Source organism: Solanum dulcamara, chromosome 10, assembly GCF_947179165.1.
Source record: "Solanum dulcamara chromosome 10, daSolDulc1.2, whole genome shotgun sequence".
Taxonomy (NCBI): domain Eukaryota; kingdom Viridiplantae; phylum Streptophyta; class Magnoliopsida; order Solanales; family Solanaceae; genus Solanum; species Solanum dulcamara.
This window is the reverse complement of record NC_077246.1, coordinates 20599298-20624863: the sequence shown is the minus strand read 5'-3', so window position 1 is coordinate 20624863 and position 25566 is coordinate 20599298. Positions and strand designations below refer to the sequence as shown.

General features: G+C 32.9%; 1 protein-coding gene and 1 non-coding gene across 3 annotated transcripts; both read left to right on the top strand.

Annotated features, from left to right (window-relative positions):
• Positions 1 to 2019: 2019 nt before the first annotated feature.
• LOC129871845 (small nucleolar RNA R71) lies at positions 2020 to 2126 on the top strand. The gene has a single exon (XR_008762316.1). It is a non-coding gene; the product is annotated as a small nucleolar RNA R71 (small nucleolar RNA).
• Positions 2127 to 11605: 9479 nt separating this feature from the next.
• Positions 11606 to 25048, top strand: LOC129870243 (microtubule-associated protein 70-1-like). 2 transcript variants are annotated; one of them, XM_055944945.1, is made up of 11 exons: positions 11606 to 11883; positions 13835 to 13920; positions 15621 to 15686; positions 15868 to 16038; positions 16163 to 16333; positions 16445 to 16600; positions 16721 to 16867; positions 17611 to 17682; positions 17772 to 18302; positions 18457 to 18641; positions 24768 to 25048. In XM_055944945.1, the coding sequence occupies exons 1-11, from the start codon at positions 11718 to 11720 to the stop codon at positions 24775 to 24777; spliced, it is 1761 nt and encodes a 586-aa protein (XP_055800920.1). In that variant the 5' UTR covers positions 11606 to 11717; the 3' UTR covers positions 24778 to 25048. The 2 variants fall into 2 exon arrangements, with proteins under 2 accessions (XP_055800920.1, XP_055800919.1); XM_055944944.1 differs by lacking the exon at positions 24768 to 25048 and adding an exon at positions 21061 to 21146.
• Positions 25049 to 25566: the final 518 nt, after the last annotated feature.

Below are 25566 nucleotides of genomic sequence, written 5' to 3'. Positions count from 1 at the left end.
TCTCACCACACAATGTTCAAGGTTTGATAATGCCTCAACTTCAAATGCCAATAAATGTGGATATTTAAAATAAGTGAGCAACACACCCTCTAGATAGAAATCAGTCAATTTCTACCTCTAGCACTTATTCAATAATTATGATATGACTAGTATCCTAGAAATGTCTGATTCAAAAGTAATACGATAATGGTAAAAGAATTAGACAAGAAACCCATAGAATTATAACAAAGAAGTTACCCTAGGAAAGAAAAAAACACTAAAAGAAAACTTTTTTTAAGGATTATATTTACAATTCCTACATCCCCACACTTAAGCTATGACATGTCTTTGTGGCATAAATAAAATACAAAGGTAAAGGAAAATTCCCTGACACTCTTTAGTTGGTGTTGGAAACAGCGCCTGGGTCCATTGTGCAGGCTTGGCCAAGGGCACGCAATCATACCGTGATCTTTCTATTCGACTTGGCTGTCTTAAATTTTTAGCTCATCCATCTTATTCATATTGAAGAGTACCTTATCCTCTCCAACTCTGAGCATCAGTTTTTCTTCATACACATCGAGTATTGCTCTGCCAGTAGCTAGAAATGGTCTCCAAAGAATTAATGGAACCTAATTATTTTCTTTCATGTCCACCACAATAAAATCTACTGGAAACACAAACGTGTCCACCCTGACTAGAAAATCTTCAACTATCCCTTCAAGAATAATGATGGATTGGTCTGCCACCTATAAAGACACATGAATAGACTTAATAATTCTAAGATCTCTCTCTAATTGTTTAAAAATTGACAACGACATGAGATTTATAGAAGCTTTTGAGTCACACAAAAATTTCTCAAGTCTAACCGTCCCTATTGCATATGGAATAGTGAAACTACTCGGATCATCACATTTTTGAGGTAGTTTATTTTGAAGAATAGCACTGCAATGAGCATTAGATTGACCACCGATGTTTTCTCTAATTTTTTTTGCTGGACAAAATTTCTTTCAAAAATTTAGCATACGCGGGCATTTGAATGATTACCTTGGTGAAAGGAATATTCACATGAAGTTGCTTCAATATCTCTAAGAACTTACCAAAACACTTGTCAAGATTCTCTCGGTTCATCTTTGAGGAAAATGCAATGCAGACATGTATTTAGAATCAACTTCAAGTTCTGAATTCTCCTTTCCTTTTTGAATTTTGCTGGACTCCCCTACAATTTTTTGACTTACTTATAACTCATATTGGCTCTTTGTGCTTTATCTTTTGGACTTTTGCAATTATCATTCAACATCGTCCCTGTACGTAATGTTACAACCTTTAGCTCCTAAGGGTTACTCATTATGTCACTTGAAAGATTTCCTGATGGTCTCTCAGATATTTGATTAGCAATTTGTCCAACCTGTTTTTCTAAATTTCGGACCTTGAATTTCAAACCTCTCTTCAATCTTTGTGATGAATATCTTCATGAGATCATTCACACTTGATTGGTTCCTTTGTTGTTTTTGTTGATTCTGGAACCCCTGAGGTATTTTACCTTGACATCTAGAGTTATTTTGCTGCCATGTATTCAAACTACCATTTGATGAACTCCATAAAAATCTAGGATGTTTTTGACCCATAAAATTAAAGTTGTTGACTCCTTGATAGTTTTCACTGTTATAATTATCAATTGCATTTACTTCTTCTTTTACAATTGTCCCTAGCTGACATTCATGAGTTGGATGTCCACAAAAGTTACATATAGTTGGTGGTGTTATTAAGCTTGTGATATGGTCAATTGTCCCACATATTTAGCAATAATTGTGATTTGAGCCTGCAATATAATGTAAGAATCAACTTGATGTACCCCGACAATCTTTCTTCTTTCTGAAGTGACTACAGCCCACTGATTTGCATCCTCCGCCAACTAATTCAGAATTTCACTAGCCTCTTCAAGGTTTTTTTATAATTGGACCCCCAACTGCATTATTCAATATTCTTTGTGATGTTGGTGTCAATCCATTGCAGAAGTTAGTCAATTGCAATCATGGCTATATTCCATTATGTGAACATTTTCTCAACAATTCTTTGAACCTTTCCCATGCTTCAAATACTGTCTCCACATCTAACTGTGTGAAATTACTAATTTCCTTCCGCATCCTTGTTGTCTTAGCCAGTGAAAAGAACTTATCCAGGAAATTTATTGTCATCTCTTTCCAAGTTCTGATCGATCCTGATGGTAAGCTTCTCAACGATATTTTTTCATCATGTTTCAGAGAAAATGAGAATTCTCTCAGATATATTGCATCGTCTGATGCCCCATTGTAATGAAAAATGTTTATGATTTCATCAAAATCCATCAAATGACTAGTTGGATCCTCATTATGCTTTCATGTGAATATACAATTATTTTGTATTGCTTGGAGAACATTGTGATTAATCTCAAAATTGTTCGCCACAACAGGAGGACATCTCACACTAAACTGCATCCCATTATAATTTGACTTAGCCTATTCTCCTAGCAATCTCCCTGCCCTATCATTATTTTGATCCATTTGATCTTCTACTTCAATATGAGGGCAATGATTTCCTCAATTAACAACCCCCATATGTTTAACATTATCATCGACCTCAGGTGGCTGATTTAGGTTAATGGGGTTGATTAGGTCATTTAAGGACACATTACCAACATTATTAGCCATTGTATTATGACTTTGAGATGGCCTTGACATCCTCTCTGCAAGTTCTCGTTTAAGAAATTGTAAAGATCTTTCCAACTCTAGATTGTATTCGATGATTTCTTTTGAGAAAGATTGTTTCATACACCAAAATTGTGGTTAAAACCTGTTGCCTGCGATAATAGGAACCTGAGATGTTAACTAAAAAAAATAAAAGAAAAAACTGAATTAATGCACAAAATTCTATTGAAAGCTACTTGTTGTCAATCCCTAGCAACGGCGTTAAAATTTAATGAGCACAAACACAATATAAGTTTAGTGCTTCGCTAGTCAAAGATAGTATAGTATAAAGATCGTCTCCACAGGTTGTAGCACAAATAATCTAATATTGCTAACTATTCTTCAGGTGATCAAAAGAAGAGAGTTAGTTGTGGTTATGAACCACGTTTGTAGTATAATTAATGATGATTTAAAAATAATTGATAACTATCAAGGTTAATATCAATAATCAAAGATAGGGTTCTAGACGAAACAAGTGCATAATTATAGTTGAGATTTGACCATGTTCATTGATCACCTCTAAAATTCTCTCGATTCTCTCGATTTTGATAGTTGATTAGAGTATCATTAAGATTCAAATTTCTCTTCCGAGTAAATCTCAAGTAAATAATAGACTAATTATAACCTAGTGATCCAAGTAAGCAAAAACATGTTATGGATTATTCTTGAGGAAGTAATGTCTTTCAACTATTTTTCTTGGGATTCAATCAATAACTGTCAACAAGCTCTTTTAACTACTTAGAAGAGATATATTGATTCAATTCACAAAACTATGAAACAATATTCACTAAGATATTTCTCCTTGGAATAAATAAAATAATGAACAAGGTTGGAATTTAATTCAAACTCCCATAACAAGTTCAATCATAAGAACGACAATCAAAATCCCAACACATTCATCAATACACCAAAATATGCTCTGCTTAGTCCAATTGTGTTTAACACCATATCCAAAAAGTGTAAAAGGTGTAGCTTCTGAGGCAACTGACAAAATCTCTCTCAAATTTTATTTTCTAATAATGTTGGAGGTGATAGATCATTTTCATTCTTATTATTTTTTAAAATGTTTTTCGTAATTATAATCTTGTGGTAAATTGGAAAGAACCTACAGTGACAATCAATTCATGAATTTTTATGATCATATTTTAAAGTGAATGCTTTATGATTTTTCATACAATATAGGCAGATCAACTTTTCGACAGTCATCCAACCATACAACATTCCATACACAAAACAATTATTAATAACCCACATTGAAGAAGCACACAAAATGAAAATAGATAATATATCATGTCACTACACGTTTAGACCACAATTATTTTAACTCGTCATTCAAAGTTGCATATAAACATCAATCAAATTCTTTGAATCACGAGGGCCCGTTATAATACAACTTAAGAATATGTAGGGACTTGTCATACATATCTCGCTTGAAATAGTATAAGAAGTAAGAAATACAGGCCAACAAAAATATGATGCAATAAAAATAGAGAATGGTGTAAAACCATCTACACACAAGCCCAATCAAACATTTCTTAATTCAATAACAAAATCAAGATAAGCTCTATCAAAATGCTTTCAAGATTCTCCATTTGATGGATGAGACATAACACCAGATGGCCTTCTATTTTCATGGTGTTATCACATTTAGAAAACGAACTCATCGATGCATAAATATATATATATATATATATATATATATAAATTATAATTTTTTCAATCTAAATTAACTTTATAACCTAGGTAACAAGGATAAATAATGCACCACATTGACTATAACAATCAAAACTCCGTTTAAAACAAACATGTCCACAAAACTTAGAATTTTTTAGATGACTATTTGTAATGATCCATTTCATTGTTATACCTTTTATTGGTAAGAATGAACCTAAGTAAAGTTTTCCTAGAAAAGACTTGTTAAAAGAAATTTAGGTTGGGGCAACTTTTAGTAAAAATATGGGGCAACTTTTAATAAAAATATGGTGATGTGGGGTTTAGAGATCGTCTACAACTCGTGGTGTAGCGATTACTAAGTTTAATCTAGATTATGTTAGTTGAGGTGCTTAGTGATCCATAGAAAGTTTCATAATGAGAAATAGATTTGTAGAACTTCGATTATAGTGATTTTTGTGATGGTACATAGTTATGTCGCCTTCAAATTCTCTGTATGGTGCGAAATGAGTTAGCTTGAAAACTCTCTTCAAACTACTACCAATGGTGGCCATAGTGGAACCATCGCTTTGCCAAACTTTATCTCAATAAAAATAATTCATGCAAAAGTATGCAGAGTACAAGGGTATTGATTTGATATAAAAAAATAAAATTATAGAAATAGAAGGACAACGTCATTTTTCCCTCAATTTTTTTGATTGACTAGTCTCTTGATTTTTCTTTCTTGTTTTTGAGGCAGTTTTTAGTAGCGCATCTCTCACAAAAATCTACACCTAAATATATAACACTTTTGATTACTTGTAGAGACCTTTTGGCAAAACTCCCTGTCATAGAGATCTATCACATATTTTAAAAAGACTAACATTGTGGCAGATGCAACGTCTAAGTTTAGGAAGTAATTTGCATCATCTATTGATGTAGCTATTAGGACTTAAGTATCCTCCCTCCCCTTCTTACTCACTTTTTTTTATCTATACTACTTTAAAAGCATGAACTCCCTGACTTGAATGTTAAATTACCTAAATTCCCCTAACTAAAAATAACTTAACAAAAAAATTAGTCGCGCTACAAATTCCTATCCGAACAGCTGTCACTTTCAACTCCCACATTCTGGATAGGCGCGAAACTCCATCTAAACCCCAACAGTTGCAACTCCTCGCTGTTCTCTTAAAACAAACAACGTTAATCATAGTTTTCCATCAACCATTCAATTGCTACAAAAAAATGAATAGGTCTGCAAAAACCCAACAGGTATGTCCAGTTACATCCGCTTAGCCAAACATACTACCTCATTCAATCAAACCTTCTTGTACAATGTGTTATTATTTTTCCTTTGTGTGCGTACTTTTCACGTTAACAATTCTCCTTCTTACGCAAAACACACTTGAAGATTGGATTATGCTTTTGTGAAATTACTCGCCATCATTAAGGAGTTGTAAGTTTCCACCTAATTACTTTATGCTCATGTTTATACACCATTTACATTTGTTACATACTCCAAGACTTAATTAGCAACACTTACCAACAAATGTGTTCCATGAACAAGGGATAAGCAATATAACTTTATTGAAACAACTATGGTTGATTGCCTCATCGACGTATTCTTCATAATTTTGTTATATATGTTGATTGTTGATCAAGTAACTTCTAGAGAGTCTATAGGTATGGATAGAGTAGAATGTAGATAGCAATATAAGATACTATGACACGACTCCCATCTTTCAGGTATCTAAAAATTTCTGAAGGTATTCGATTATTATTTATTATTAACGAGACTTCTTTTATGTTTTATTTATTTAAAAATTAACATTATGACTCTTCGATTATATTATTCTATGTCTCAACAATTAAGAGCAGGGTGACCACTTATATAAGGGAGTCTTTTGTCCTGAAATTTGAAAATTAATTGGTGCCCTGTGATTCGAAAGTTATTGCAAAAATTCATATTATATTTGATGGAATAAAATACACTTTTAAATTATACTTAGATGATTTATTACCTTTTACATTCTAATAGCATGCACTTTAAAATTAAACCCACATAATTCATTTATTAAGTGCAAAAAATATTTTGGTTGCTATATTCACCATCTTAACTATATAGTCAAGATTTTTTATATTCACAATTAAATTGTGTAGCTGGAATATCACATAATAAGGATAGTATATGCTATCATTCACAAAAAATTATGTTCTATATTCTCATGTATAACTGTTCACTCAATATTTATTCAAATAGTATTGATCATACTTTTTATATAATCTTGTACTCCTTGACTCGAGATATGCATGCAACACACATGCATAAAATTAGTATTATTTAAATAAAGCTAGGTCTGTGTACTTAGTATAGTAGTGTCAGCTCATCTGTATATTACTTGTACTTTTCAGTTTATTTATAAAAGCTTTGACTTAGAAAAAAAAACTATCGGGTGGTGGTTTGGCACCAATTAAGAGGTGAGTGTAGGTGTTTTCATGATCCATGTGGATTTTTTGGTCGTGACACCCTGTTCACCCTTGTCCAATGCACTCTCTATTTTACTTTTGACATTTTGAATCCTATATACATAATACATTTTTATATTGTAAATGATATTTATTTGTTTAACCTAAGTATTATAGATTTGTATTGACTTAATTAATATTATAAGTAAAATAATCTTTGTATGAATTAATCGCAAAATTTAATCTATGTCACGATCCAAAATTTGAGTGTGAGGGCACCTGCCTTATTCCGCTAAGATAGGTTAGTGTAAACTCAAATACTTAAGGTAAATACAAAAGTAAAGTAGAATGAAAGACTAAAACAATTTCAATGACACAGATAATATAACATTTCTAAAAAATAATCTCAAAACCTGATTGTCACATATACAAGCCCCTAACTATTAAGGAAGTACAAGTTTAAATGTCCTTGCTTCTAGAATAGAACAAGAAAAAAATAAAAGAGTGAGAGGTGCCCGTCGAGATGACAAGAAGCTAGATCACAAACTCTCCACAGCAAACCTCAAACGCAGAAAAAAAGAAGGAAGGAGTTATTACGATGATGCGGGCTTGTAACCTACACAAGTGTAGAAGCAAGAAAGTAAGTACTAAACAACACAGTACTCCGTAAGAAAATAACTAACTCTAAGTAAAGAAATACAAAAACATGTACTCCCAACACTCCAACCGAACTTCCACCACTATAACCTGTACATAATCATCCCAACCCAATAGTTCACAATTCATATAGCACACAACACGTATGGTAACACTTCAACTTAAACAGGACACCAATACAATATTTCATATCCATCAATCGTAATGTCCATAACAATCACTCACAAAGATCACAATGGTAATGATGTGCAATGCAATGAAATGAGATGTCAAAGATAGTGATGCATGTCTGTCCTAACGATAAACATCCACTGAATATCAAGTCGGGACCCATGGGGAACTCACAAGGTCCATGTACCCACTAAAATCATTTTCCATTGGCATCATTGGAACCATTTTCCATTGGCATCGCCTAAACTATTTTCCATCGGCATTATCATCAAATAGATCTCATCACAATATTTCAGAACCAATGCAAATAGGCATGCTCACACAATAATGAGAAAATGACAAATTTCATATCAACAAAATTGTGATATATCACCAATAAAGAGTCAATATAACCATTCAAATTATCCACAATACATCACAAATCAATATACCATCAAGTTGCCTTTTCATTTCTCCATTTTCATTGTTAGGATAATTCAATATGAACATGCGATCACAATTATCCAACCTTTCACCAAATCTCATTACTCCCCAACACACACAATAAAAAATACAAAGTTCTATATACTTGACAAATGGTCAAGGTTCTATATTCTATCTCACTGTTAGACAAAACCAACACTCTAAACCTTCGGATAAGGAAATGCATAAATAGAAACTTGGGTGATTAAATTAAAAGAGACTTTTGAGAGTGTAAATAAAAATAAATAGGATACAAGTCTTAAAAATGAAGTAAAAGGGACTCTTCTTTAATTAGTGATAATGACACATATTTTAAGAACCCACAAGTTTTTTTAATTTACAAAAGACCTCCTCTCTTTTTTTCCCTGCCTCTCATCCACCCCTCAGCCCCATCCTCCCCTCCTCCACATCATCATCACATCCAAACAACTGACAGATGTTTAACATTTGTCTAAACAACTAACAAATGTTTTCATATCTCGATTTCCAAAATAATTAGCAAATATTTTCATATCTCTCCAAATAACTAGCTGATATTTAAAATATTCTCATTATTTTAATTAAAGAATCATAAAAAACACCTAAACAACTTAGGGTTGTTTAAATATCTTCTGGTTGTTTGAACTTAACAACTTTTGGTTGTTCAAATAATTTTTGATTGTTTAAACAAATTCTGTTGTTTAAACTAAACAACTTAGGATTGTTTAAACAACATCTCTTGGTTGCTTGAACAACTCTTGTTTATATAAGCAACATATCATTTCCTCTCTTCTCTTCTCTTTTCATCAATTTTTTTTTATAATTTTCACAATCAAATCGGAGTGAAAGAATTAGGGAAAAGAAAAGAGAAGAGAGGAGGGGAGAACAGAGAAAATCGAATAAAGGAGAAAGAATTGGAGAAAAGAAAAGAAAAGAGAAGAGAAGAGAGGAAACAGAGCGTTTAAAAAAATGGAGAAAATGAATGAAATTTAGAGTTTTATTAAAAGTTTTTGATCTTTTAATTTTTACCCTAAACTTTTAAATATTCTAATTCAACCCATCTCTTCATAATTAATCCCTAATTAAATGTTTATATAAAAAGAAAAAAAATAAAAAATCTCCTGTCCTTCATTCGACTCTCAAATATCCCTTTAGCTCATTTTTCCTAGAAACTTTAGGTTCCTACAACTAACGAAGCATAACAACACGAATTTATAGGGAATATGCATAACAGATAAACAACTAAATATCCTTGATAAGAATGCAATCAATAAATATAGATAGTGAGATAAATTAACAAGATGGTCGAGCTTACCAGATTCAATGTTTGCTACTGTAGTATCAGTTCCTTGGAGCTTGGACTGCACAAATAATGGAAATGATAGGTTAGAACATGCATATTAGCTCATTTCATGTTTTTTTAAGGAGATGATTTCACTTACATCAGATGATGTTGAGTTGAAAGCTGATGAAGTCTTCATTGAGATAAAATTCACAATGTTTGTGAGAATCTGGAATGCCCAAGGTGGATTTCACTCGAGCTTGTAACCTCTCTCATCGTTGGCGTCTTCAACTGATCTCCGGAGCTTTGTTTGAAGATTGAGGTCGGGTATTTCTAGAGAATTCTGTCAGGGCCTCTTGGTCTTCCTGTATACTTGTATTTTCTTTGTTCTTTTTAATTTTAATTTTTTAGCTTATTTGGATATATTAGACTTAAAGGTGTTTGGATTAGCCTTTTAAATGTAGCTTATAATTGAAAAGATAAAGGCCATAATTTGGTCCTACCCAATTTTTAGATTTTAGCTAATTTTTTTGTACTTTTTAGCGTAAAAATAAATACTTAAAAATACTTTTTATCTTTTTCAAGCAATTTTAAAAATTAAAAAAAAAATTTGAAAGCCAAAAACTACTAAAAATAAGTCAATCCAAACACCCTCTTAGGCAGACTTTTTTTTTAGTTGGGCTTAGGCGTCCATTTGGGCCTAATCTCCTTATTTATTGTTTTAGGAAAAATTACTTGAATGAGTATTTTTTAATAAATAATTATTGATTTTAACGATATTTTTTATTTATTATCATCTATAGCAATACATACCAATACTATAATAAATTTTTTATATATTAAAAGGGAATTATGCATGCAATATAAATATATTATATGTGTTTTAAAATATATTATGCTTGTTTGATAAAAAATTGACATAATATATTATAAATGTATTAGCGTGTGTGATAAATGAACTATCCATGAATAAGACATTTATTATATGTGTTTTATAAATTATTATCAGTAATACATATTAAAATATTATTATAAATATACATATTAAAATATTATTATAAATATATTATAGTATCCAGCGAAAAAAATATATTATTACTATAAATAGTAAATATTTTTTTAATAACATATTTATGTAAGTTTTCCTTTGTTTTATCTCTTTTTTGATTCAATAAAAGGGCCTTGTTCTCGACTTTAAATTAAAAAAAAAATGTCATCTCCATTCAATAGTTAAAACTTGTGTCACTTTTTTTTTTAAAGTTTAAAACTCTTCTATCACTTCTAATCAATTTTCCCCAAAATCTTTAAATTAGCAAGTTAAAACAAGAGCATAATTCTGTGCAACCCCGCTTAAACCCCGTCCCCACAATCCTCTTTTTCTCCCACCATTTAAATTCCGAAAAAGAGCCAAAATTATCTCCGAATTTTGAAAAATAGTTTATTTATGTCCTTCGTTCTATTTTAGGGCCAATTATACCCCTACCGTTATACTTTGGGCCAAATACGCCCTTGAGATTAAATCTGTTTTTTATCTATTTTTTAAAATCAGCTTTTTTTATTTTATTTTAAATTTGTTTTTAAAATCTGTTTTTATATGTTTTTTAAATCCATTTTTAAATCTGCTTTTAAAATTATTTTTTTTAAAAATCTGTGAATGCAAATTTATTTTAAAAACAAATTTAAAATAAAATAAAATAAACATATTTTAAAAAATACATAAAAAAAAAGATTTAAAATTTTTATTTTAAATTTGTTTTTAAAATCTGTTTTTATATGTTTTTTAAATCCATTTTTAATCTATTTTTAAATCTGCTTTTTAAATATATTTTTTTAAAATCCGTGAATACAAATAAACATATTGTAAAAAATACATAAAAAACATATTTTAAAAAATAAATTAAAAAGCAGATTTAAAAATAGATAAAAAAACGAAATAGATTTTTTTTAAAAAAATATGTTAAAAAAATAATTTTAAAAACAGATTTAAAAAAAATTAATAAAACATATTTAAAAGGGGAAATAAGTTGACCACTGAGAAACTGACATGTGACATTCTGTTATACTCAAGGGCATATTTGGCCCAAAGTATAACGGTAAAGATATAATTGGCCATAAAATAAAATAAAGGGCATAAATAAACTATTTTTCAAATTTCAGGATTAATTTTGACCCTTTTCCGTTTAAATTCGTACCAACCCCTTCTTCCTCATATAAATATAAAAATTGTACGTACACACACATTCTCTGCTCCAGAATTTTGGGGTTTGGAATTTTCTCTTCACAAGTACTGAAACAGTTCACTCTCTCCCTTAGGAGTAGTATTTTTCTGTCTTTTTGGTGCTTTTGATATGGGAAATAACGGGGATGCTACGGTGGAGCCGATGAAGCTGACTTCATACAGGAGCCGGAGAAAAGCGCCAGCCATTTCCGGTGAAGCTGATGACTTTATGAACCTCTTGCATGGCTCTGATCCGATCCGAATTGAGCTCACTCGTCTTGAGAATGAACTCCGAGGTTGCCCTTTCTTTTTAAATTTCATCTTCTTTTTTGCACCTATTTTTATATTAAAAAAATTGGGGAATTGGGTTTGAAGAATTTTCCATTTTTTTTCTCTTGAACCTTCTGTTATTTATTGTTTTTGAGGTGTCAGTTCTTCTCCTTTTTTAATCTTCTTTCGATTTCAATTACTTTAAAGAAGGTTAGTATGAGCATTATTTCTATTTTCCACAATTGGTTTGATGAAAATTTATTCTAGAAAAGAAAATAAAATTTGTTCCACATTTTGGTAAATATATATATTTTTTGAATTGGGGTCGAAGAACTTTCTTGTATCCTGCGCAATTATGTGATTAGTTCCTCTTTTTTTGGCAGCTCTGTGATTACATATGGTTGTGCCAGTCAGTTGGTCTCTGTATTTTTTTTAATTTTTTTTTGTGGTGGAGGGATCAAAGTTTGGTTTCTTTCTTTTCAGTAGAAGCTAACTTTTTTCTAATTAATTTTCTGTGGGATATAGAAAAAGATGTATGAAGCTTGCTCACATGGAGTATTTGGAATCTTGTGACTTCAAAAGCTAATAAAGACAAATTAGAAATGTGAAGGTTGTTTTCTGAGTCAGAACAGTAGAAAAATGCTAAAATGTTATTTTTGTTGTTGCATGTGAATAAGTTCATTGGTGGTAATGGAGCCAATTTTGTTGGTCCCTACTTCAGATGGTCCATTTGATGAACATTTGCACATTATAACGTTGAGCTAATTTAATTTGCGTTTCACATTCTAGCAAGTTTCTGTGCCAAAGTGGGTGTAGTTGTACGTCTTCTTGTTACCTGTTAACCACCCGTCAATTTGATGAATGTTTTGTATGGTACCAAGTTTCTGTGATGAAGTATGCTCATAGGTCTTTTTGTGACCTTACCTTACAGTCCATATGATGAAAATTGCACATTTCTTCCCTTTTTTTTTTTCATCATAGCATGGATTAAATCTGATAAATGTAAGCATATTCTAGCAAAAATTTTCAGCGATGAAGAGGGTATAATTAGAGATATTGACAGAATGGACTAAGAAAAGATAAATATAAAAAGAACTACAAAGCAAACTTTGATTTAATGTAATGAAGGCGGCGATGTGATACTTAGTGGCAATGTAATATGAAGAAAGGTGATTAAAGCCACCAAGAAGTGATTATTTTGCATAACTAATAATTGATTGTGCTCTGATGTTGGATTCTAGAAGTAATATTTAACAACATGCTATAACAAATGTCTTGATTGCGATGGCTTAGCCTCCACTTGCTAATGCACACAATTTGCAATATTTGAGAACGAAAATGTAAGCACCTTCAAGGAATTTAGGTGCATGGGACCAGCTTTTGACTCTTATGAACGTCTTTGAGTATCCTTAAACAGGAAAGAGTTTGTTCAGAGATTAAAGATTGGGTGTGTCACTCCTTGCCAAGTCCTAGGTGTAACATAAATCAACCGTGATCAACGATGCATTTTCCTTTTTGGAGGGGCAAACTGTAGCCCCTTTCTTGTTTTTCTTTTCCTTTTGTTCTCCTTTTGGGTTATCTTTCCTGGCATAACTATAGTCTCTACATACTACTTTTTTTTAAAAAAAAATATTGGTAACATGTTATATCATCAGCACGTGGAATATAGGCCTGATACATCATAGTGTTACAGCCCCTGACAAAAACTTACAATGAAGCCAAAAGGTACAGTAATGATACTGCATCATCTACTGACTATTCTTTACACCAAATATAAAAAGAAATGCAATAACTCTTAATCGTCTAGATTGAACTTCTCTTGCCTTTAAAACATCTAGCATTCCTCTCATTCCAAATTGTCCACCATATGCAAGCTGGAACAATCTTCCACTACTCTTTGTGACTATATACTACTTTCTTTTTTGGCAAATCTCTGCATACTTCTTACTGTAGCTTATAGTCTGCAAAACCTTGCAGATAAAGATAGAGAACTGGGGGAGGCACATGGAGAAATCAAGTCTTTGAAGTACTCAGAACGCGTTAAACAAAAGGCAGTTGAGGAGGTATAGAAACCTATATGAAAATGTCTAATCATGCATATAGCTGTACCAAATACAGAATAAAATTATCTAATTGCAAAATTCTTATCTTTTTTATTGAATTGAGCTATTACTTTGGTTTGCAATAGTTTTTCAACGCAATCCACTGAAATTAGATGTTTACCTATTCATTTAGTTCATGACAAAAATAATGTACACTTTACAGACAAGAAAAGTTTTATCTCACTCAATAACAAAATAAGTTGTATGAATCTTGTGCACTATACATACAACCTTGGCTCTAGTCCATTTCTTGTAGAACTATTAATGAAATTTTTTGCTGCATTCCCCTCAACTCCTCTCTTGATTCTAAATTGGATAGACAGTAAATTTTATGTTTAAACCACCTCTGACTAACTTCCCAAATAGAAACTAAAACTATAGTTCTTCTTTGAGGTAAATACCCAAGGTAACTTAAGAAGATTAGAAGGAAACAAAAGCCAGTGTGAAATTAAACTCTTTGGTTTCGACCTGACAATGGAAAAATGGTGTAATAGAAAAACAAATAAAAAGAATGTTTGTGTACGGTAAATTTAAGTAGACCATTTAGAGTATGATCCATCCGTAAAATGAACTCCTCACCTTAAGTCAATAATTATATCGGAACTTTCATTTGACTATACATTGCAAGGTACGTTTAAACTTCGCTATATGGATCTGATGAAGCATTATGCTCGGGTACATAACAGAATTAGTCAAAAGAAATCATTATGATCTGATGATTGGATTAGTCGTTGAAGCTACTGAATTTTTCATTCGTGACCTGTTCTTGGTAAAATGCCCTTGTCCCTGCAATCAGAATTTATCCATATCAAAAGTTAGCAAATTTTGGAAGTCTGGTGTCCAAGAGTCCGTAAATCTTGGTTAAATAGCTGTAATTCTGTATGGTGAAGGATCAAATGAATTTTTGATAAAGTTCATCGAAGACTGAATTTTTGATAAAGTTCATAGAAGACTGAATCAAAAGAATATCTATGACCCGACTGGGTTTGTCATTGAAGCTGCTGATGTGCCCTGGTCTTGAAATTCCATCATCTATGGAATATCATAACTATTTATACATATCAAAAGTTAGCAAATCAGGAAGTCTGAGTCAGTAAATCTTTGTTAAAATGCCATCACCTCTGGAATCTGATAGCTGATTATCCATATCAAAAGTTAGCTCCTTAGAAGTCTGGTGCCCAAGAGTCTGTAAATCTTGATTAAAGAGCTGTAACACTGTACTATGAAGGTTCAAAGGAACATAATGGTTCACTTGGGTGGGGGGTTGAAGTTAAACTCTTCAAATAAAAGAAATGTGTGGAATTATTGCAGTCTTTTTTATTAATTAAAATCAATTTATGACATCTTTATGAGTAAGGTTCATATCTTTCCATGATGACTGCTAAAGAAAATGCCGTCAGATTTCAAAATATCACTATGTAACTCGAAGTTTCAGCCAATTGAGCACGTGTGCCTTTAGTTTTTCTAGCAGAACCTTATAACCAGCAGCATTCAGTACATTTCTTTAGAATTCAACAGTTGCACCAAATCGTTAAACACTATATTTATACTGTCCTAAATATGCATTGTCACTTTGTCAAAAAACAAAACAAAAAATAGAATAATGAAGAGTACTTTATCTTATTGATGTCCTTTTTCCTTTTTCTTGAATGCTTTTGCAGCTAAATGATGAGCTAAAGAAAGTAGATGAAAAGCTGAAAAAAACAGAGGTCCTTCTTGAAAACAAGGTACATGTTTTGCTACTGTTATTATATGTCCTCAATATTTGTGAATAGTTTCTTACCCTTTTCTATTCTTCTATGACCGTGAGACAGCCTATTATAACTAACTGATATAACGAAATTAACTAAGAATTTATAGCCTAACTATTCAGAATTATGGATTTATCGAGACCTTTTCGTATTTCAGAATCTTGAGATTAAGAAAGTAAATGATGAGAAAAAGGCAGTGCTGGCTGCACAATTTGCTGCTGAAGCTACTCTTCGGAGAGTTCATGCCGCACAGAAAGATGATGAGATGCCGCCCATTGAGGCAATCATCACACCCCTGGAAGCAGAGTTAAAACTTTCCAGATTAGAGGTACTAGTCGACTTTGGTATTCTTCGCGGTTCTTGAGAATTACTCATGTTACTACCTTGATGAAGTTTGGTAATGCTATCTCTTCCAAAATTTAAAAGTTTGCCTCTCGTGACTTCGGTTGCAGATGGCAAAGTTGCAGGATGACAATAAAGCACTAGACCGACTTGCAAAATCTAAAGAAGCCGCTCTACTGGAGGCAGAACGAACTGTTCAAATGGCATTGGCAAAGGCTGCTTTGGTTTATGACCTGCAAAATAGAAATCAAGATCTAATGAAACAGATAGAAATATGCCAGGTTTTGCAGACACTAAAGTTCTCTTCAGTTTGTGATATTAATGGGAAGCGTACTTTTATTTTAGCTGTCATTATGAAGAGTTCGATGTAAGCATCTACACTCCTCTTGCAGGAAGAGAATAAGATATTGGACAAAATGCATAGGCAGAAGGTTGCAGAGGTTGAAAAACTAACACAAACTGTCCGGGAGCTTGAGGAAGCTGTATTGGCTGGTGGAGCTGCAGCAAATGCTGTACGAGAATACCAGAGAAAAGTGCAAGAACTGAATGCAAGTGGATGTTAACTTCACAACCTATTATTTCTTTATATCTTCTTGTTATTTTTTCTTCTTATTTGTAAATTCAGTATCTGTCATATATTGAGGCTCACTAAATATTATGATTTGTAGGAGGAGAAAAGAATCCTAGATCGTGAGCTAGCCCGTGCAAAGATTTCTGCAAACAGAGTAGCTGTTGTTGTTGCCAATGACTGGAAAGATGCCAATGACAAAGTAATGCCTGTAAAACAATGGCTTGAAGAAAGAAAATTTTACCAGGCATGAATGCTTTAGCTCTCTTGAATTACTCTCTCTGAAAAAATATATGTTAATTGTTGTAATAGTGCAACGTAAAAGGACCTTTATTATAAGCTAGGATGGTTGCACGAATCAACCTGAATTTGCCCTTATTCAGTTCTATCTACTATGTCTGAGTAACTAATAACGAAACAGAACATAGGTTGCCCTCCTGGACTTCGGATCCTTGTTTGGGAACATAGTTCATGCTAAAGCAAGTAAATATCCTCTATACTCAGCCCCTTTTGTTACTTACTTTATTTCCATGTCCAACTTTTCTTCCCTTGAGATGGAAACAGCCTCTTTACCTTCCAAGTGTACACACTACTCTCCCGACACCGCACTTTTGGGATTACATGTTGTTGTTATTTGAAATTGAGCTTTGCCTCACTAATTAATAAGTCTCAGTTACTTGGAATTTTCATATTAATAAAAATGTGAGGTCAAATTAAGACAGATAAATGGGACTGAAGGAGTTTACTTTAAAGGAGAGTGGACCTTCAACCTCAAGATGTGAGGTCAAACCAAGAAAGAAGAAAGGGGAAAAGGCTGTCAGCTTTAAATGAGAATGTTTCTCTGGATATGCAACCATGGTACTTAAAAAGCAGAATAAATGAAGTGTTACCTTGTGGATATCAGATTTATCATATGATATTTCACGTGTACTCAGTAGGTATGATGCTCGACATTCAGGAATGTATATCCTTCTGTATATGTTTTTGCAGGGAGAAATGCAACATCTTAAAGATAAACTGGCAATTGCAGAGCGTGCTGCAAAAGCAGAAGCACAGTTAAAGGTGAGAAAGTAAATGGTTCAGAAAATTATGCTGCTTTGCACCTATTGTGTACATGATACCAATTGCATCTGATGTCCTTGACTTCCCAGGAAAAGTATCAATTACGATTTAAAGTTTTGGAAGAAAGGCTTAAGGTTCCTTCAAATGTTGCATCTCGCACTGCAGCTGAAGGAAGAAGCATAAGCAATGTGCGCCCAAGGCGTATGTCCCTTGGAGGAGTTGAAAATTTGTCTAGACCCTCAAATGGTTCTTTATTACGAAAAACAAGTTTTCAATCTGGATCATCCCAGTCAGATGATGCTAGCTCATTGTTAAAACAAGAAAAGAACTTGTCGAGCGCATTTGATGGAGGCAGCAGATCAGAGGGTAAGGAGAAGCCAGTCCAGCTTACGGATCAGAAAGAAAATGGACATAGTGGTACCAACAGAGAGTCCCATTGCAATGGAATAGTAAGTGCACATGAGAATGGAGATTTGAATGCTGCTGAGAAAATGAAGTTGGAAAATAAAGATTCTGTTTCTGGAGCATTGTACGATATGCTTCAGAAAGAGGTTATAGTTCTACGCAAAGCTTGCAATGAGAAAGATCATAGCATCAAGGACAAAGATGATGCAATTGAGGTTTCATGCTCTGTTTCTCTGAACTCCACAATAAGCTAGAACACAGACACACATGCACAACCCCTCTATTTTTTTTGCTCTCATTCATATAGCGGGAACTTTAGTACACCGGGCTGCCCTTTTTTTTATTCATATTTTCATGTGAAATATGCAGATGTTGGCAAAGAAGGTTGAAACGTTAAACAAGGCAATGGCAATTGAGGCCAAAAGAATGCGCAGGGAAGTTGCAGCCATGGAAAAGGAGGTTGCTACAATCCGTAATGGCAAGGAGTATGATCAAAGGCTAAAGCGCAGTTGCAATACCAAGGGAGCCATGAATGGTCATACACTACCACAAAGGTGATGCTCTATGAACCCCCCTCCACTAATCAAATTGCTGAATACACAATGCTCAATAAGGATAACATTCACTTATATGTGTTGATATATCATCGTGCACAAAGGGAAGGTAAGAGTGTTGAAGCTTAAATGCCCGAGGCAACATGCCTTGAATGCATTTTGACCTAATAGATTGGTTCAGTTTGATGCCCTTTCATTGTGAGATTCTGCATGGTTATTCTGGGTTCTTGAAAGAGAACTTATAGCATCGTCTCTATCTAAAGATTATGCATGAGTGAAATAAAAACACTATAGACTCTTTATGTTTTCAAGGTTGGGAATAGGAGTCCATTGTAAGACACTTTTCCACAGCGCTCCTTTGAAAACGAGGAAAAGGGAAGTGGAGTAGAAACTTAAGTTGCTCTCCTTCCACTGGTGGGTCTGGGAGGAAAGAGTTGGGGAAATAGACATTCCTTAGGTGAAAGGAAAGAGCATCTTTTGAACCCCCTTCCTAGTTCTCGCACAAAGTTAAGACTAGTTTAAACACTATTGTAGTTCTGGCTAGGGAAAGGAACGATCATGACGAGATCATGTTCTCCCACATTTGCGTACCAAGCAATGTTTTAAAGAGGGGTGGGGTTTGGGGGGGGGGGGGGGGGCAGGCGAGACATTTTACACACCACGGGGCAAGGCGTAAGCCTGAAAACTAGGGGCGTAAGTCCTATGTATCTACGGGAAGTAATTCTCTTGTATCTTCAATTTTGTAATTTTATTACTAAGAAAATAAACAAAAGTAAATTTTTCAATAATTTTGCAAATAAATCCAAATAAATCATCAATATTATAGAAATATTATTATAATTATTATTTGAGAAATATATTATAAGAGCCGAGGGTCTTTCGGAAACAACCTCTCTATCTCCATGAGGTAGTGGTAAGATCTGCGTACATTCTACCCTCCTCAAATCTCACTTGTGGGATTTCACTGGGTTGTTGTATTTGAGAAAGGTAATAAAAAAAATAGCTGAGATAATCTTTAAAATGAAATCAGCATCGATTTTCACATCTACTAGTCCTTTGGACCCTCAACTAATATTTGCATTGATTTTTGTTTATATATTTCAAAGAAGGAGAAGGATAAAAAGTGGAAGAGCAATGACAAATAATAAAGCAGTTTTAGGAACATTATGTTATGGAATCTTTATCCCATAATTCTAGGCATCATCATCTAAAAAACTATTTATGGAGTGTCACTTTGTATAAAGATTGCTTTCTTTATTTATATGTTTTAGATAAACTACTACAACATAAAAACATGAACATAAAGTATAAAATCAATAAACCAATAATAAAAACTATGATCCGTAGCAAAAATACTCTTAAAACAACAAAAAACAAATTAAATGTTTGAGGCATATGCTTTTACGCCCGCATATTTCGAATTCTAAGGCGTAAAGGGTTTTTGATACACAACAAATATATAATAATCACTATGCAGGCCGTCGAGGCCACCAATATATATACACATACAAAAGCCGTCAGGTTGATAGTACAAAAGTAACAAAGCCAACACAATTGACAACGTACAACTATACAATCTCCCGTCAAGAAGAACTGCTGAGATAGTGAAAGAAAATACAGTACAGTTAGCAGCAGTATAATAGCTGTGTTTGTCTAAAGAATTGATTGCATTTTCTGAAGAAAAAAGAATTCTGAGGTAGACAACTGTTCAACTGAACTGTAGTTCATATTAGTCCACGTAGTTCAAAATTGGAGTGAACTGAGGAAAGCAGAAGAGGATGGGCCAAGGGGCCAGCTGGAAAGAAAGACAGCAAAAATGTTACTATCATGGCAACTTAGCATGAACATTAATATCTATCTAAAGTGCATTGTAGAAATAGTGCATGCATTATATATCATATTATCTAGTACTATATTTGTTAGAAATTTTGGGCCTATGTGTATTAGTTCATTATAGGGAAAATTACACAAAATAGACTTAATTGTGAAATTATTTACCAAAATTGAATCCAACCCAAACTATTTACCCTTTTACCCAACTTTCTCCCTTTTAATTTTGCGCATGACGTCATGTTGAGGTCAACATCACTACTATAAAATAATCCTCTGTGATACTCAATCGATATATTGATACGATATCGATATCATATAAGATTGAGCTTAATTCTCTGTGATACTCCGTTGGTATATTAATACCCTATTAATATCATATATGATTGAATTTTTTTTTTTTAAAATAAAAATAAACAATTAAGAGAAAATTATTAAAATCATAATCTTATTTATTAAACTTTAAATTGGTAAATATATTTTTTGTGATACTCCGTCGGTATATTGATACCATCGGTATCATATAGGACTAAACTTAATCCTCTATGATACTCCGTCGGTATATTGATATCCTATCGGTATCATGTAGGGTGGTGGAAGCTGACGTCAGCGAACGAATTGTTATACTTTCCTTTTTGGGGGTATAATTGTTATTTTCCCTTAGTTATACACCCTACCTGGAATTATAGGGTGTATAAATAATACCTTCCATTTAGTGGTATTAGTATGACGTAATACCATAAAGGGCAGCTCGGTGCACTAAAGCTCTCGCTATGCGCGGGGTCCGGGGAAGGGCCTGACCACAAGGGTCTATTGTACGCAGTATGACGTAATACCATGAGATTAATATATGTAAAGACAAAATAGCCCTCATATTCTTTTAATCATTTTGTTTTCTTGGTTTTATGTTTTATATTTGTACTAGTAAATTTATTTAAATAAATTAGTTTACAAATTTTATTATTTAGAGAGAGTTGCTTGTTGCAGGAAGAACGTAACAAACTAAATTAACTATCATTACAGAAATATAAATGCATATGCTTAACTCCTTCACTATGAAATAAATTAATTTCAATAAGACAGTTTATTATTTATCCGTTTCTTTTTGGTTTCGATTTTTTCTTAGTATTTTGCAAGCGAACACAGTTCTTATTTTGATATCTTGACCGTCATTTAAAGCATCATCAAGTAATTTCAAAACTAAATTTAGTTATTTTGCTAAATAATTTCACATACTTAAACTATCTTTTGAATTATGTTTAGTTTGATATTTTGATCTATTAAATTTATGGATGAATTGGATCTTTTATATTGAGTCTTTAAATATTTTATTATTTGTGGGTTTTATGTTTATATATATAATTTAAAAATAATTTATTTTGCTAAGTTAGATTTTGTTATGATAAATCATATAGAGTGATTTTGTAAGAAAATATGCATAAGTTGAATGACTTTATTAATACAAAACTAAGTTTAGTGACTTTACTAAATAATTTCACATACTTGAGTGGCCTTTTGAGATATTTACTCATATATGACCACATGTGATCTTAATTGAATATATGATTTGTTGATATATTTGTTTTTTCATGATTATTTGTAATTTGAACTATTGATAAAGTTGCATACATATTAAAACAACTTTCAATTTTTGTGTGTAAATGTAGATGGCTATTTAATTTTACTAGTGTTTATTGTCTTTTCGATTTTAAAAGCAGATGGTACATTTTTTAAATTGAAAATTGACGTTTTGTGAGTGATCAATTTATTAATATGACAATTATTTATCTTCAAATAATTCAAGTGAGAAAATAGCAAACATGGCGACAAAATTGTTCTTCTCCTAGCTAGTTAGAAGGCCACAAAAAAAAAAAATTCGACAGTTATTTACCTTATTCAATTACATGAAATAGAAAATTCCATAATAATTCAAGGGTATAATTGGAAAGAAACATTTTGTATAATTTTAAACCAAATACAAAATTAGTCGTGAAACGATGAACCAAATACTTGATAAAAAATAATCTTTGCATTATTAATCGTTGCATTACGAAATTCATATGTTACTAATCCCTACGTTATTAATCTTTGTACCAAACAATCCCTAAGAATACTAGGCTGTGACAAGGCTGGACCTACCCATCAACTATCTACAACAAAAGATTGGCTACCTCTGATAGCAACTCCGAAAGAAGTGGAGTTGGACAAGTTGTTGGAACTTGGTAACACTACAGAGGAGGCTTCTCTACCTGTCTGTCAGGCCTTATAGGCATGAAAGCAGCGTCCTCAGGCTCAGGACATTAGTACAAAATAATGTACCGAGTAGGCAAGGTAAATAATAACTGAGCAGGTATCATAAAGTACTATACATACTCCGATAGAGAGTCGAAGTTTAGCCAGAACGTACCTACCAACATGTTCATGGCATAAACCTTAAAACATTAACTAAATCGACAGTCAACTTAACTAAACTGAGCTAACTGATATCATCAAATATCGAATGTACTTGGGAAAAAAGTCGGGAATAATCATAATACAACCTAATGGTTCCTGACATAAATCATACAACAATAATCAAACAACCACCTGACCGGGCTCCCTTAAGCTCGACTGGTACAAACAACAATTAATGCAATCTACTTGGGCCTCCATAAGCAATCAATATAGTGCTATAGGCATCAATATAGCCTCGTAGGCATCGACATAACATTTTTAGGCATCAACATAGCCCTTTTAGTATCACATAGTCCTTTTAGGCATCACATAACTCTTTTCGGCATCAACGTATCCTCATAAGCATCAACTAAGCTCTTTTAGGCATCACATAACCCTTTTAGGCATTTACATAGCCCTTTCATGCATCACATAACCTTTTTAAGCATTCATGTATCCCCATAGGCATCACATAACCCTTTTAGGCATTAACATAGCCTCGTAGGCAATAGTACTACATGTATGCTTTTTATATACTTCAATAGCCCTTTAGGCCCTTAGGCATCCTGTATATAGCCCCGAAGGCACAAGCAAAATCCCTGCAACTAACTACAATAGCCTCGTAGGCAGCAACAATAAACAAGTAGCCTAAAGACGATCAATTCAGCTATAATCGACATGTACAAATGATTTCTACGTCAAAGCTAAACACAAGGTCACTATTAATAGAATACGAGTCTCGACAAGGGATGAATATATCAACTCGAATAGAAAACAATGAGCAGTTATGCAACGAGTAAATCAATGATAATAATCTAGCCATATGATTCTATGCTTTAAGAAAACATGCAGAAAGAACGAAATAGCCTTAGCACACTTTTTCCCGACAACATGCTATGTTGTCAATCTATTCCTCCCTACACTCCCACAAGGCTACATCAAGCGGGAACTCAATCATTCAACAAGAATAAGAAAGATAACAATGATCGGACAAACTATGCATATTTTTGCCATAAAATACTATTAATGGCGTAACAAAGCTAGAATCGATGGAAGGAGAGTCTTACCTTGTTCTCTAAGCTCGAAATGTTACTTGAAGCCTCTAACGCAGCCTAACTCCTTCCGCCACAGCACAAACAGAGCTACATTGCAACTTTTACGGAAAATTATATAAAAACGACGAGCTCAGTGAGAACTACAACTTTTGTTAAGCACTTAGGCTCGAATCATCAACATATTCGGAGTATTTTGATCTTATACTCTGTTTTTCTAGTTTTGTAATGAAGTGGAAATAAAATAAAAATAAAGAAGAGGAGATTTTATAAATCTCCACCGATCTCGGGTACACCACAACTTGCCTGCTTGCACAGTCTTGCAAAAACATGAATATCTCTCTACTTTGATGTTGTATTTGCAAACGGTTTAATGGGTTGAAAATAGACTCATAGACCTTTGATATGATAGGTAGTGGACCCTCTTAACTCTTTATAAACTGAGAGAAAAGCTTTAACACATCTGACCCAAATTTCAGAGAATTTATGATAATAATTTGCGATAACTTTTGTTTCACAACTTGTTGACTTCAAAACTTAACATACGACCATTGTGCGATTTGAATACATTAACACGTTCTTCTAAGCTTATTAATCCCTCTTAGTCTTATCTCGAAAGTACAAATTAATTTAAAATTTTTGAACAGGCGGAGTGTTACAACTGATACGAAATATTTTCTTCTTTTCCAATAAATTCACAAGTTCTTAATCAGGCAACTCTTTACAATTTACATTATACAAATCACAAAACTGTAGATCTAGTGATGGTTCAATTTTGGAGTCTGATGATGTTTGTTTCCTTTATATGCAGAAACGACTAGAGCTACAAAAAAATTTAACGAACAATGACGAAAGTGGGTAGGATTTCATATCAGAAGGAATATTTTGCCCCTTGAATATGTCTCGTTTCTTCGTGTGACTTATGTCAGTTTGTAAAGTACTTTAGTTGTTCGGGGGCATTAGCTTTTTTTATGTATATATGTTTGTACTATATTTCTATTATTATGAGTAAAAGAAGTGCTTTTGTATGGAACTGGCTAAAGGTTGGGGATTATATTTATGCAAGTGGTAAAGGTATGTTCATGTCATTAATCACCTTATAGAACCCTACGTTGTTAAACAATCCCATGCAAATAGTCCTTATAATGTCGATCCAATTTCTATGAAATCTATGATCTTTGTCAATGTTGAGCCTATGGTGAAGTAGATGGAGGTGAAAGTGTCGCACATGAGCATCCATATAAAATCTTCAATATGTTGTGGTTGGGAAGTTTTCACATGAAAGGCCGAAGATTGAAGAACTACAGAGGCTAATACCATTGCAATGTGGTATTAAGGGAGATTGTCAAATTGGAGTATTCAAATTTTAGATATTTAGATTAGGTTCAAACTTATTGGGGATTTTGTTTATGTTGAGCGATGCATATTATCTCAAGGCCAAATAGGGCTTGTCATAGCAAATGCGACCATTGATATTTGATTCAAAGTTCAAACTTGAAGAGGAAGCAACCTAGGTTGTTGCATGGGTCTTTTTTCCTAGTTTACTTCCTACATACTTTGTTGGAGTTTAATTGTTTGCTCTAGTTTCAATTGTTGGTAGGCCACTACAC